Source organism: Nelusetta ayraudi, unplaced genomic scaffold, assembly GCF_046127955.1.
Source record: "Nelusetta ayraudi isolate G7.1 ecotype Tasmania unplaced genomic scaffold, CSIRO-AGI_Nayr_v1 ptg000083l, whole genome shotgun sequence".
In the NCBI taxonomy this organism is placed as follows: Eukaryota; Metazoa; Chordata; class Actinopteri; order Tetraodontiformes; family Monacanthidae; genus Nelusetta; species Nelusetta ayraudi.
Genome location: NW_027466133.1, coordinates 1,030,951 through 1,045,000, shown reverse-complemented (window position 1 = coordinate 1,045,000; position 14,050 = coordinate 1,030,951). Strand labels below are relative to the sequence as shown.

Sequence of the window (14,050 nt, the reverse complement as noted above, 5' to 3'; positions counted from 1 at the left end):
TGATCTGCACGTCGCTCCGCCGCCTGCAGGGGGTGCTCTGCTGGCCTTCATTCTCCGACTGATGAAAGGTTTCCAGCACCTTTTCATGATGTTCCACTTCAATTGTACCATGGTTTCCAACTTTTTAAATATAGGTGAGCGTGTTCCTCTTCTCCTCTCTGCAGAGTTCGGCTTGACCCCAGACGACCTTGGCGGCGAGCGTGGGGTTAAGACCTTCCATCACTACATAGAGGTGGCAAAGTTTGCCAATGGACAGAAGAGGAGCATCAGAGATCCGCAGTTCAATAACCCAAAGGTTTGGAAGCAGGTCTTTATGGCACTGGCTGGAAAATTAAAGGTTCCATATTTTGGAGAATTATGTCTGTGAACTCCCACCAAATGAAAACAGTGTGACTTTTACTATTTTCCTCCACTTCTTCTAACGAGCGTGCCTAAAAACACACATTTCTTTGAGTCAGACCTTTGTGATGTCACAAAAAGAAACCAATACCTCCGCTAGTTCGTGGCCACACCAAAATAATTGCAGAACATGTTTAGCAATCTCTGCTTAATGGTCATTGGAAAGAGTCTAGTTTGACCTCAGCAGGAAGCCGGATGTGATTCAATCCCGAGTCACTGTCTTCATGTCCTTCCAGGGTTCAGATCACCTGATCGATCCCGCCTTCATCCGTCGCATCAGGGACATGATTTCCCCCAACCGCACCCACGACGCCGCCTACTACACCAACGTGAAGCCCTCCTCCGCCTCTTTTTCCTCCTCGTCCTCCGTCCCCTCCGATCGCTTCGGCACGACTCACCTGTCCGTCCTGGATGACGACGGACTGGGCGTCTCGGCTACCAGCACCATCAACCAACTGTGAGCGGCACAGACGCAACGTTTCTAAATCCGATGTACATCAGCCACTCAGTTCTATTCCACGCCGGCGTCCTCATGTTGCCGTCGTGTTTGTCGTTAGATTCGGCGGCGCTGTCTACTCGCCGCGGACGGGCGTCATCCTCAACAACGAGCTGTCGGACTTCTGCGGGCGGGCGGATGCACTGAGGGCAGGTACCTGTCCAACCCTGGCTGAGCTGGAATGTGGAGGCGATGATGATGATGACGATGATGATGATGACGATGATGATGACGATGATGATGATGTCACAGGTGAGCAGCCTCCCTCCTCCATGACTCCGGCCATCCTAGAGTTGAAGTCCGGAGGCCTCCTCCTCATCGGCGGCTCAGGAGGAAGCATGATCACCTCGGCCGTCGCCTTGGTAACGAACCCTCAACTCACCTCGCTTGTCTGCCTCCGACTTGGTTTGTTCACGTGATTTTTATCCCCGCCCTCTTTCCTTCTTTCTTTCCTTCTTTCTTCTCTCTTTCTTTCTCTTTTTCTTTCTTTCTTTCTTTCTTTTTTCTTTTTTCTCTGTTTCTCCCTTTATTTTCCTTCTTTCCCGTTCCTTTCCCTTCCTGGCAGTCGATCATGAACCGCCTGTGGCTGGGGATGAACCTGAAGGAGGCCATCGCGGCTCCCATCATCTACGTGGACTCCAAGAACGTCGCAAACTTTGAACGCGGGTTCGACGAGGTGAAGAAGTCACACACTTTTTCTTCAGGTGGTGGGGGTTGCTTAGTTCCCGCCCCCCCCCCTTAACCTCCAATCATTTTCTCTGCAGTCGGTTGAGAAGGAACTCAGAGCTCTGCAACACTCGGTGGGCAAGTGGCCTCGCTTCTTCAACGTGGTCAACGGCCTGGAGAAGGAGCCCAGCGGCTGCATCGCCGCCGTGTCGGACAGCAGGAAGGGAGGCGAGCCGGCCGGCTACTGAGCGCCGGCTCCGGCCAAAACTGTGAGGACGCTAATCGCTAATCCGGGCGCCTGCAGCGGCGGCACCCGGCGGGGCCACGCCCCCCCTCCCCCCGGCCCCTCGTCTGTCTGGCTCGCCGGTAAGCGACACATCATCCCGGACAAGTGCCGGGGTCGTTACACAAGCAGTGTGTCCCAAACCGAGGACTTCTCAACCAGGTGATGATATTTCTCTGAGCGGAACTTGCGGAAGCCGCGTCACGGGTTTCTCAGCTGTTGGAGGCAGGAGATCGTATCGACCTGACAACTGTGAACGTCGCCGTGTTGTACAGATGTAAGTTATAGATATTTCTTTTGGTTTTGTTTTGTTTTTAGACCTTTTTTCAATGACTATTTGCATATTTCTTTCCAAAAAGAAATATACAGATGCCACTCTGACTGTATCCTGTGTTTGTGTGAACTGGTTTTCTGAGCCTGTTTCTGTTTTGTGAACCTTCACGAAGGCAAAGTCTGCTTCAGTCTGCAATGTTGGTCACGTTAGCCCTTTGTTTGCGACTTTAAAAAGTAGAGATGAGATCGGGGACAAAAGAGACATCAGATATGTGCGGTTTGGGACATATTGCATTGTTATGTTGGGTTTATTTTGCTTGTCAAGCCCAAAGCAAGATCTAAACCACCTGATTATGAGTTAAATTTCAAGTTAGTAAGAAAATGTGATTTTCTTTGTTAGTTTTTTTTAATCAAGCCTTAAAGAATAAATGTGTTTGACAACAGGGTTGAAGCCAGTAATTACAAGTAATCAGATCCAGGTAATCAGATTACTGTTGTGAAGTCCCTGTGTGCGTGTGTGTGTGTGTGTGTGTGTGTTTGTGTGAAGAGCAACTGTGACCGTTGTGTAGTTTCCATCTTGATGCAATTGTGCTCGTCTTTACGAACAGTTTTTATCGTCTATTTTTAGAGTTTATACCGTTTAATAGCCTTCAGCCTCGCCTTCAGCCTCGCCTGCAGCGGCCGTCCCTGCAGGTGGACGAGCTGCAGGCCCAACTGCAGGACGGCGGCGTCTGAAATTCTGGACGTTTTTGAGCGACTGAACAAAGTGATGATCGAGCTTAGATCTTGTGGAACCGGTTGAAAGCTGTTGCGACGCTGAGCCACAGAGAGCAAAATAACAAAACGGCAGCTTTAACTGTGATCCTGACAGACTGAATGTGAAGCTGGTCGAATTCAGGTCGGGTGTGAAATTTCATTTACTTTGACCAAATGTACAGCGATTTTGACATTTCTTGTCACCTGCTTGTGATTCTGGGTGTCTTATATCGAAAATGCCAGTTTTGTTTCTAGATCTGATATGTTGAACGTATTTTTGTATTTAACACACCTCTACAACAAATAAAGTGCTTGCCCCGTTTCCCTTCACACTCCTCTTTCTCCGCACTTCCCGCACTAAGACGTCACTTCTTTGAAGATTTCCTCTCCGCCGTCACAGTTTCCCGCCGATGGGCAATAATCGGATCGCTGTTTCCCGGCTCGCCTCGTGTCAGCGCGCAGCCGAGACAAAGGGAGCGGTTAATGAGACACATTCCGCGCTGGAGTGGCTCATGAATTAGTGATGAGTTCTTAAGTGGCTCCCGCTCCCGGATCCCCCCCCCCCCCCGAGAGTCTCCACGAGAGCTGCGAGAAGATGCAAATCTGGGTCCGCGAGAAGCGCCGCCGCCGCCGCCGTGTGACAAATGAGTTCATCTGGATAAGTTTAAGACTTCATCGCTTCAATGCTGAGAAATTAACCCTCATCTCGAGGAGACGACCTTCTGACTGCCAGCAGCATCCAGACAATTGTTTCAATTACACTGTTAAGGGCCCATCCAAAAAAGAAAAAAACCCTTTGGGAAAGAATCGAACCTTCAAAGTGAACCAGTCAGCTACAAGGATCCTGATTGGCTGCTCAGCGTTGGACTAAACAGGCCCGGAAATGGATCACAGGTATTTTGTGAGTGCATGTGTCATTGTGTGCAACATGGACAGTGGAAGCACAACAACCTGGTCCTGCTGAGCCCCAGGACTGAGTTGCTAAAACTGCAGAAAGTGACCCAATTTATGATAACAACTTTCTCATGCAGTCAACCAGCGTACCTGAATTGGCGGCCAAAGCTTTAATGAATTCTTAATAATTCTGATGATTCTCCTCTAATCTTCTTCTTTCTCACAAATTGAGTGAGGTCCAGCTTTTGATGCCCCCTCTATGTTGGAGTGTGTGTGTGTGTGTGTGTGTGTGTGTGTGTGTGTGTGTGTGTAAAGCTGGCTCAGTTTGACTAACAGATGCTTAACTGTCTGCAGTTTGCTGAGAATAGTCAATCATAAAAAAAAAAAAAATGAAACCGGCTGCACTCCGTTTATTTAATGTTTGCAGCCTGTAGCCTTTATCACCATCCAAACCCAAAATAAAGACATGAGATACCATTGCGGTTTACAATCAGTTCACTTCAGGTTTATTTTTTCCAGGAAAAACAAAAAGCACGTCCCAAAGATCAGATTCAACAAAATTGACACGGTCAAATGTTCAGCGGATGAGAAAAATATAAAAATGCAAATTCTCTCAGATTTCTGTCTGCAAATAAATAAACAGTGACCTGCGGTGGAGCCGCAGGGTTGAGGCCGTTAAGGCCGTCTCCTCTGTCGTGACACTGGCATTCACGTGGCTATTTACATTCCAGCCGAGATAATAAGGGCCCTGAATCTGAGCGGCGGCGGTCGCGGCTGCGACCTTGTTACGGGGGTCGCCACAGGCCGTCGGAACGCCGACTCGTCGAGGTGATTTGGCCGTGAGCCATCAAGGAGGCGTGCTCGTTTGAGGTGTCCCGCTCGCTTCCTTTTACAGCAGCTGCAACACAATTAGTGCATCGGAAGACGGGAAGCCGCAGGTGGAGGTCGAACAGTCTCATCACCGTCGTCGCCTTTGTTTTTTTGTTTGTTTTTTTTTATCTTTTTTTTTCTGAAATGTGTCTTTTTCTATTCTGGAGTGTCTGGACACCACAGAGGACAATGCAGGCTTGATCAGAAGTTAAATTTGAGGCTAAAAAAAAACAAAAGAAAATGTACCGCATCATGCAAAATTGGAGTGCAGAAGCAGAACGGAAAAGGTTTAAAGTTACGTGAAATTTACAATATACATACATTTCATTTACAGCAGATGTCTTGAAAAGAAGAAGGTGAAAAAGACACCAAGAGAATCAAAGGTCTCATATTTTGTATACTCCCTCGCTCCGCTTTTCACACAGGTGTGAGGCAAATGCTAGTTGTGATGTCACTAAGGGATCTTTCAGTGGCACCCACACCCCAACCCGACCCAGCTGTCCCCTTCCAAACATGAGCAACAAGGTCCAACAAGTTGCGGCTTTCACAGAAGGTTGTAAACAAAGGGCTAAATATGCTGTTTTCCAGAGATCAATTGAGTTCTTTATGATAAAAAAAAATTGGCTAAAACTTTGAAACCCGGATTTTTAGATTGTTTGCTCAAACTGAAAAAACAATTCTGTCTGTCGCACCCTGTTGTACAGAAGTACTTCATTGAAAATAAATATTTTCACACTGTTTCCAAAGTGTGTGAAGTGAAAATCATCTTTTCGTTGAAAAAAAGATGATTTTTTTTTTTTTCACAACAACTCTCAACATCTCTTAAGTTGATTTAAGTTAAATATCCCGCACTGCTTTGCACCTGAGGGTCAATATGCACTTGTTACTTTTCAACCGCAGCCAGTTGCCGTCAGGGTGGAGCACAGAGGACGAGACAGACCCTGGTTGGCGATTGACTCTAATCCCTCGGCCGCTGCCTCCGAGCCGTGTTTTAGCAACCTCAGTAGCCAGCAGCGTACCCCGACTTGCGAGGGTCCGACTGGGCTCTGAGTCCGTCGTGGTAACGCACCACCGCCTGCACCACGGCGCCTATCGTCGTGAGGTAATCCACTGTGTGGTTCTTTGCCTCCAAACCGGTCGCAATGGCCTGCGGACAGGAGCACACAAAGACATTAAGACGAGTAAAGCAAAGTTGAGCCTGACTGGTTGTTTCAAAGGAGGCATTTGCACAAGTTGACAGTGCGCGTTTGCATGAAAAGAATGCGGTTGATCCGCGTCTTGGTTGTTGTTGTTGGACTTTTTTTTTTTTTTGTCACCAAGGGGAAGTCAAATAAAACAGCAGCTTTGATAAGTGAACAGTGTGCACCAAGCTGAGAGCTTGCTTAACGCTAGCATCAAACGCGCAGTTGTTGTAGTCAAAACATGTAAAGTTTCTAGAGATTTTGCTCATTTGCTTCATATTTCCTTCCCTATATGTCACTGAAAGTTTACAACCTGTTTTTTTATTTAAGGTGGTAAACACAGCACATCAGCTTGCAAGCTGGTCCCAAAAACGTTAGCTAGCATGCTAGTTCACAGCGCTGCTGCACTACTTTTGCCGCTTTTGCCGCTTGGTGCAGCGTTTCCATCGTTACATGCTCAAATTTTCAAGGGCAACCTCGCATCTGTCTCAAAGTCAACACACATCCACTTGCGCAGTCAGATTATTGTGTACTGGAGCACAAACACTGGCATGTTACGTGGAGGATCCAAACGTCCAGTAGCCCGCAGAGATTTCGTAATCAGCGGAAAACTTTAGCATTTGCCACTACTTGGCCTGATGGCAAATTACGTCGGCAACTTTCTAATTACACAATAAATGCTCCACTTGTTATATTACGCACACGCCTACGGGTGAATCCAGCGAGCCGGATGACAGCCGCTGTTTTCACCCATGATTCTTTGTCGCTTACCTTGTTAAAGTGATGCTCCACCACCGTCTGGGTGGGGCTCAGCTGGTTGTGAATCCTTGGGCTGATCACGGCTCTTTCGACGTCATAGTTGAAGAACAGTGCATTTAGAATGACCTATTTTAAAAATGAATAAATAAATGACAGTAAGCGGTCGAGTCTCAAGAAAATGTCAAAATGTTTTTGACTTGAGTGCCGCTTGTTTTTCCCCACCATAGCGATGGAGGTTGTGATTTTCGTTCCTCCGGAACCGCCAACCACCATCTTGAGGTTGTTGTTTTTGTCAAAGATGATGGTCGGACACATCGAAGACATCGGCCTTTTTCCTGGTAATTTTTTTTAAAAAGGGAAAAACAGATATAGTGAAGGCACTCGACTGGAATGCACTTTTCTTGTGCCTCCTTAACTACGTCTGTTTGTGAGGCTAGAATCGGACGAGACGAGTGGAAAACAGAACTACAATTACACATGAAGAGCCGTTTCGATTGGATGGATGCTTGTGTAACGTTGTACAAGGGCAATCGTTTTAAATGATCAAACCAGAAAGGGCCGGTAATATTTCGGCAATCAATTCGGAGGGGGAATTGCATTCGAAGGATGAGCCGACTTGTGCGTAACCCTCACTCAGCCTGCTTATCTGTTGTTTGATAAGTGTGCATCTGTGTGTGTGTGTGTGTGTGTGTGTGTGTGTGTGTGTGTGTGTGTGTGCGTGCGTGCGCACGTGTGTACGCGTGTGTTCGCGTGTGTTTTGGCGTTCCATTACCTGGCTTGATGAAGTTGTTGGGCGAGGGCGGCACTCCAAAGCCGTTTGTAATGTTCGGGGAACTGAAGTCGTCCATCTCGTTGTTGAGGATGATCCCCGTTGAGTTTGACATGACTTTGGAGCCAAAACTGCAGGTGAATGAGACAGTTTTGTTGTTGGTGGTGTTGTCATAAAAAAAATCCCAAGGCGGCAGCGGGCAAAAAAAACAACTTTCTCTGGGAAGCCGTACTGGACGTTGATGGTGCTGGTGGCGGCGACGGCGCTCCCGTCGGCTGCCACCACCGACAGGTGCGATGTGCCGTGGTTGTCGGGGACGGAGAACTGCGGCTCGTAGTACTCTATGGGGTGCGTGGTGTCGTCGGTGATCTTGCTTCTGAGCTCATTGGCGTAGGCGGCAGAGGTCATGTTCTCGACAAACTGGGGACAAAGAGGGTGGAACGTGAAAAAAACAAAACAAAAAACAAAAAGCCACATGTACGGCAGGACTTCCCAGGAGACCTGGCTATCGATCAGGAGGGTTCAGGTTTCCTCTCTGAAAATCTGCAACATCCAACTCGACAAACTCCGTCATTCAATAGATGTAACAAACCATAACTTGTCCAAACTTCTCTCAAAAACCACAAAAGAAGAACACGGAGGGGTGTTAGCTTGCGGCAGGCGGCTAGCTAATTTAATAAAATGACTTACAGCAACCTTATGGACACGCACCCAAAAACACCCACCCTTTTTGCCGCAGAACCAAACAAGAGGGGGCTTTTATAGCACGACAGCCAATGGGTGCATTTCAAGGTCTGAGTGATGTGGCAAACCGCCCCCTGGTGGCAGCTCATTGCAAATCTGTTAGGACCTTTGCAGTGACCTTACATCTGTGATGTTGAGATACGTCAAATCTCCGAGCAAAGTCCTCTTGGCGTAGCCGAAGCGGAAGGCCTCCACGATGCGATGGTACGTCAGGACCTGGTTCTCCAAGCCCATCATGCTCTCCGGGCTCAGCTTGTAGCCTGTTGGCGGAGAAGCAGAAACGCCTGAGCAAGGAAAAAATGAAGACGGCGAGACGACACTTGTGACTCAGCAGGGGCTCAGTTTTTTTGTTTTTTTTTTGTACTTGAGCCTTGAAAAAAAAAAATGCTGAGCTGAGCGAGTGAGCCGAGTGAGCTGACGGCAGAGTTTTGGAGCTAAGACGCCAAGACTGAGTCACAGAAACCGTCAGAATGGGAAGATTTAGTTTCTTCTTCTTCTTCTGCATCTTCTTCTGAGAGGCTCCACTGCTCAGCTGTGTCCAATTAGAGATAAATTGACCAAATTAGGGTGTGTGTGTGTGTGTGTGTGTGTGTGTGTGAGAGAGAGAGAAAGGCAGCAGGGCAGAGTGAGTGGGTGGCCAGTCATTGGAGAGGGAAGGTTCGGAGAGATTAATTACTTTAGAAGGAAGTTTCACATTTAATCTGCAGAGGCAGGCGGTGCTGTCACCGTGCTGAGAGGAGGAGGCGGCGGCGGCGGCGGCGGGAGGCGGCGGCGGCGGGAGGCAGAGGGCGTTCAATGAGACCGCGGTGCAAACAGGGGGAAAAAAAAAAACATAAAACAGGCAACAGTTGCAAAGACAAAACCAGCGCATCAGTTCTGTTCTGGACACGTTTTGAACATACGAAAATAACTGCAGCCTCAAAGCATTATCAGAGACACAGCCGTCACATTGCGTCAAAATGACTCGGCGCCGCTCCGTGTCAAGATAACACAGCAGGGGCTCGCCGTCCGTCTATCAGCGCAGCCTGCTGGGACTCCGCCTCGTCATGTCTCACCGTACTTTGCATGCGAGATAAATCTGCAAACGTCATCCTGACTCTGACGTGATAACATGTCAAAATGAGTGGAGGAAAAATAGGTCAGCGCTCCGGATGCACTAATGGAGGAGTATTGGTTCCTCCTGCTGCAAGGGGTTAAAACTGCAATTTGAAACTCTTAAATGTTGAATTACGTGCAGGAGATTCTGGAATTTCTATCCGGTTTTATTTATTTTTTTAATACGCACGAATGAATAATGCATGCAAGCGGTCTTTCCCGCAATTACACGGTAATATTAGTGTAGCGAGATGCATTATTAAGCAGCGCGGCATGATGGGTAGGGAAACTGCTCTGCTTTTGTTTGGGCTGAATTTAATTCTGGGGTGATTTTTCTCTTTTTCTTTTTTTTCGGTTTGTATGTTTTTCTTTGCTCTTCTTTTGTTAATAGTAAACTACCCAAGTGTTGCGCAATACAAAGTGGAGTTACACTGCAAACGTTGGAGTTACACATTAGCTGGTGGGAAGTTACTCTGTAAGAATGTGTGTTATAAAGCAGGTGTTACATAACGCGTGCCGCCGCTATCAGTCTCCCCATCTCACTCTTTGGAGCCCCACACACACACACACACACACACACACACACACACACACACACACACCTCCCACATATCCACCCCACCCCTGGCTTATCACAGCGAGGCAGATTTACTGCATGAGAACTGCTTCTGCCCATACCCCCCCTCAATTTGTCCTTTGAGTTAAACAGCCAATGCTCTGAACGCACCCCTCTTGCTGCACATGACAAAAAAAGTAAAAAAAAAAAAAAAAGTTTAAAAGTAGTTCAAGACACTTGCAGGTAACTGGAGGTTAAGAGATTTACTGTAAGAGTGGATTTAGTGTTCATCATAAACACAGCACTATCTCTTTGTCTCTCACACACACACACACACAAACACACAAACCCACACACTCCTTCATCAAGGCTCACCAACCATTGAGGATGTTTAGTATCAGCGCCAGGACGGGCCCGCTGGCCGGGGCGGTGGGAAAGACCATGGAGAAGTCGCCCACCTGCACCCTTAAAGGGTCCTCGTCCAAGAGGGGCGTGTAGTCCTTCAGGTCCTGCTCCGTGATGATGCCGTCTGGAGGTGGAGAGAGAGAGACAGAGACAGAGAGAGAGAGAAGCATGAATGCAAAAAAAAAAACCTCGCTGTAGCCAGAGGTGCATGTTAGCAGATGGAATTACTTGTTCTGAGTCGCTGCTTTGTTAATGACTCGAGGATGGGGGGTGGTAGAGGTAAAAAAAAAAAAAAAAAAATGAAAGAGAAAGAAAAATATGATGGGTTTCATAAATGTGCTTCCAGAGGGACAGAGAGTCAATCTGATCTGTGGAAATTGCTTTTCTGTGGCTGATATAATAGCCGGTGTTGAGAGTGAGGGTGTTGGTCTTTTGGATGTTTTGCTCCTCCGTTAACCCTTTAGTCTCCGAAACACGAGTGATAGGCTAGTAAAAACACGAATGAAATACTGGGTGAAATACTGGTGAAATTATCCAGGTGTTTGGAAGACAATTTGTCTTTGGTGACTTTTACGTTTATGGCTTACGAGTTAAAAGTTAATATTAGTAATAGTAGTAGTCGTAGTACTAGTTTTTTATCTTGCCATCATTTGTAGCTGCTGTAACAGTGATTTTTTTTTTCCTACCAGCTCTGGGACCAATAAAAATGTATCCTGACAACTCGACTATAAAAGTGATGAAATAGTAGAGTTATGAAGTTCTAGGAACTTCTATTTTATTTATGACAGATTTGGGCATTTTGAGCCGTTCTGATATTGGACACCCTACCTTTTGCCTGAATGTCGTCCACCAGCCTCTTGGCCAGTTCTCCCTCGTAGAAAGCATTGGGTCCTTCCTCGGCGATCTTCCTGTAGGTCTGAGCCAGCTTGGTGAACTTGATGGTGTCGTTCTCTTTCAGGATTCCACCGTTGCTCCCGCAAAACACCTCGCTGGAGCGGGAGAAGAGCAGGCGAGGTGAGTCGACGAGCCGAGGGTTTGCCAGGTGTTTCCACCGACTGTCACGCTGCCTCACCAGAGCGCCTTGTCATTTTCAATGGTGTTTTTGTTCTTGCTGATGGCGTCGGCCAGCGGCTTGCCCAAAGGGAAACCATCTTCCGCCAGCTGGATGCTGGGCTGGAACAGCTCCTTCCACGGTAGCTTGCCGTGTCTTCGGTGCGCCAACTCATATCCTCGGATCTCACCGGGCACGGCGATGGACAAACCACCTAGCAGCCGGGAAAAACAAGACAAAGCAAAGCAGAAAACGAGGCGGTCAGATTCTGGCGAAGGGCCTTTGACCGCTCACACACCAAATCATTGAAACAACCGAGGGTGAAGCAACTTGTCTCAAACTGACATCGCTGGCGCCTTCAGGTCTGTTCTTGACCTTTAAAGGTCCCCGATTCCAGCCACTGACAAATCTTTATTTTTCAAAATGGTCAGCAACTGGAGCGCCAGGCGAAAACTAAACACAGGCAAACATTTAAAATTGGAACTATGTTTTGGGCCCAACGCTAAAATGTGTCTTCCTACCCTTTTAGCCTTCTGTTTACAGCTCCCTGCTAAAACTGAGACTTTCTTGGAGCCTCGAGGGGAACGGGGTGGAGGTTGACACCTGTCTGTGTGTTTCCCTCTCTTCTGGTGACTTCACCGCCAGGACAGAGAGACAGAGAGACTAGGAGCCGTGTTCGAGAATATTCCTCAAACTAATGTTGTAAAATATGGGACCATTGAGGGCGTTGTGGGGGTTTTTTTGTTACATATTTTCTGTTTCAAGGTCATGCCGACCTCTGGCGCCTCCTCCGATAGCTGCGGTTTCAAATTACCTCTCCGGGATAAATCCTCGATGCCGCCGAACATGTTCTCCGTGGCGGCGCGCGGCGCCGTCTCCCTGGCGTTGATGGTCTCCACCTTGCCTGCGCGAGCAAGGCAACGGGGTCACTCTGGGTCAACGTACAGCTGCGACGGTGTGTGTGTCTGTCTGTCTGTGTGCAGCCTACCAGTTGTAGCGTTGTAGATGGTCAGGAAGAGCCCTCCACCAATGCCCATGCTGTGAGCGTTCATGAGTCCCACGCACAGCAGGGCGGCGATGGCGCTGTCCACCGCCGTGCCCCCTTTCAACAGAATGTCTCTGCAGGGAGATGAGTTGAAATTGAGGCAAAGGGGAAGCAGAGGATTCATCTGTGCACTTAAAGAACAGCATGACTTCCCCAACTTGGGAGTTTTAGGGGGTTGTGTTTGACAAGGTGTGACCTTTGACCTCCCCGCTCACCTGCCCACTACGGAACACGGCCCTGCGTCGGCCGCCACGGCGGCCCTCAGCCCGTGCTCCTTCTTGCCGATGCCGTAGAAGACACCCAGGAACGTGGCCACGGCCGCCACCAGCAGCAGCGCCAGCGCCAGGACGATCGTCTTGTTGACCATGTTGCCGGTTGCGGGTCGACGGGAACTCAGCTGCAGCTGCGGGAACATCAGAGGAGACTCGATCAGAGGCTCCATTTCGACTAGCTCGCAGCGCAGAGGCACAAACATTGTTGCACAGTCCGCCGCCGAGCATAAACTGAAAGGTCTCTGGCGGACTGTCAAGTAGGACTTGAAATACTGCTCCGACGTAAGTCATCGGGGGTGGAAAAAAAGCTCCCTGTGTTTGCAGTTTGTTCCAGTGGCCAACACGTCCTTAAAGAAGACAGCAAACAAACCCTGCGCTCCTCACACGAACCACAGACGTATTGCGAAGGTCTGAGCCCAACGTGGGAGTGTCCTGACAAACAAGATGGAGGTATTGTGTTTTGTCAACGCAACGGCTCTGCCGTCATCAGCGTCAACCCTATCAGATCAAGTCGGAAATGTCAGCTTAGTGGCAGGAAAAACCTGCAGTAGGGGGGTCATGCTCTGACGGCGAACTACACACGCAGTCGTTGTGATTGTCTTAAAAGTCTCAGACGAAGGGCTCACGCTAAGAGTGATAACAAGATAACAAGGAAAACATGATAAGAATCCGTCTTCTATGAAATGTGCAAATATTTGTGACATTTTCTGTCTTTTCTTTCTGTTTTTGTTTAGAAAAAAACAATTTGAGTTTTATCTTTTTTACGATTATCATGGTCAAAGTTCAGCTTCACTTTTCCTGAACAACATTTAGTGGCAACAACAAGTGTGTGTGTGGAGTCAATGTGTCAACAGATGAACGACACCCGGCGCAGAGTCACTGTGTAACTGGATGAGTCAGCGGACTGGCCAGGTGCAACAAGGTGAGACACACACAAACACTCCTGCAAAACCTGCTTTTGAAATCTTTGTCGATAAAATCGTCCCAGTTACAAACAACGTTGGCGTTGTCGTCAACGTTGTTGTCACCTCCGCCGGCCCTCAAGGCCTAAATGTTCTGATCCTGTCGCTTTAAAACCTTAAAACAGGGTGAAAGCGTCTTATCATTGAGGGTCATCGACCCGGCGACATGCTGATAACTGTCCAATGGTAAACCTGCGATCCTGCCGCACAAAGGTGACCGAAGGCCGCCGAGTGTTTGTCTCTCCCAGCGGAAGGCGGGAACCCGGTCGGCTCTGTTGACTCTGCACTCGGAGCACTAAAGGGCTGTTACCATCAACATTCCCTCGTCACGCTTCCTGCCCCAATATAAACTGACGGGACCAACGAGTTTGCGTGTGTTTGAGGACCTGCTTAGGCATCGTCGACTCGTCTTTCGCAGATAAAAAAAAACGAGCTCCTGAAGTCTTGTGTGGGAATAAAGCTGTCTAAAATATAAATTGACCACTTATGTCGCAGCCCGTGGGAGGAATGAAATCTCAATAAGTAAGTAAGTATAACGGGCAAAAGCAAAACAAAGAAACAAACTAAAAAACAT

At 48.2% G+C, this 14,050-nt stretch overlaps 2 protein-coding genes across 3 annotated transcripts in view; one reads left to right on the top strand and one right to left on the bottom strand.

The window, feature by feature from the left end:
• The window catches only part of ggt5b (gamma-glutamyltransferase 5b), a 7,605-nt gene extending 4,410 nt beyond the window's left edge, over nucleotides 1-3,195 (top strand). Inside the window, exons 6-12 of one of the 2 annotated variants that reach the window (XM_076045016.1) lie at nucleotides 1-68; nucleotides 165-295; nucleotides 636-856; nucleotides 957-1,048; nucleotides 1,148-1,257; nucleotides 1,461-1,571; nucleotides 1,660-3,195. The exon at nucleotides 1-68 is cut by the window's left edge and continues 79 nt beyond it. In XM_076045016.1, the coding sequence (XP_075901131.1) occupies nucleotides 1-68; nucleotides 165-295; nucleotides 636-856; nucleotides 957-1,048; nucleotides 1,148-1,257; nucleotides 1,461-1,571; nucleotides 1,660-1,809 (883 nt within the window). In that variant the 3' untranslated portion in view covers nucleotides 1,810-3,195. Of the gene's footprint in view, nucleotides 69-164; nucleotides 296-635; nucleotides 857-956; nucleotides 1,258-1,460; nucleotides 1,572-1,659 lie in introns of both variants that reach the window. The other variant, XM_076045015.1, reaches the window with a different exon arrangement.
• Nucleotides 3,196-4,250: 1,055 nt separating this feature from the next.
• ggt1b (gamma-glutamyltransferase 1b) lies at nucleotides 4,251-13,053 on the bottom strand. The gene is made up of 12 exons (XM_076045017.1): nucleotides 12,458-13,053; nucleotides 12,186-12,316; nucleotides 12,012-12,101; nucleotides 11,219-11,411; nucleotides 10,975-11,135; nucleotides 10,121-10,270; nucleotides 8,214-8,350; nucleotides 7,579-7,766; nucleotides 7,350-7,477; nucleotides 6,800-6,912; nucleotides 6,590-6,703; nucleotides 4,251-5,784 (listed from the first exon to the last, which is right to left on the bottom strand). Exons 1-12 carry the CDS (start codon nucleotides 12,715-12,717, stop codon nucleotides 5,638-5,640), a joined length of 1,812 nt encoding a protein of 603 aa, XP_075901132.1. The 5' UTR covers nucleotides 12,718-13,053; the 3' UTR covers nucleotides 4,251-5,637.
• Between the last annotated feature and the right edge of the window lie 997 nt (nucleotides 13,054-14,050).

Excerpts from the sequence above, each read along its gene's own strand:
- ggt1b (XM_076045017.1), bottom strand. The coding sequence starts at position 12,717 with ATGTTTGTGCCTCTGCGCTGCGAGCTAGTCGAAATGGAGCCTCTGATC. Across the intron at positions 12,317-12,457 it reads CCGTGTTCCGTAGTGGGCAG|AGACATTCTGTTGAAAGGGG; the intron begins GTGAGCGGGGAG and ends ATCTCCCTGCAG. Across the intron at positions 7,478-7,578 it reads ACCAGCACCATCAACGTCCA|TTTTGGCTCCAAAGTCATGT; the intron begins GTACGGCTTCCC and ends ATTCACCTGCAG.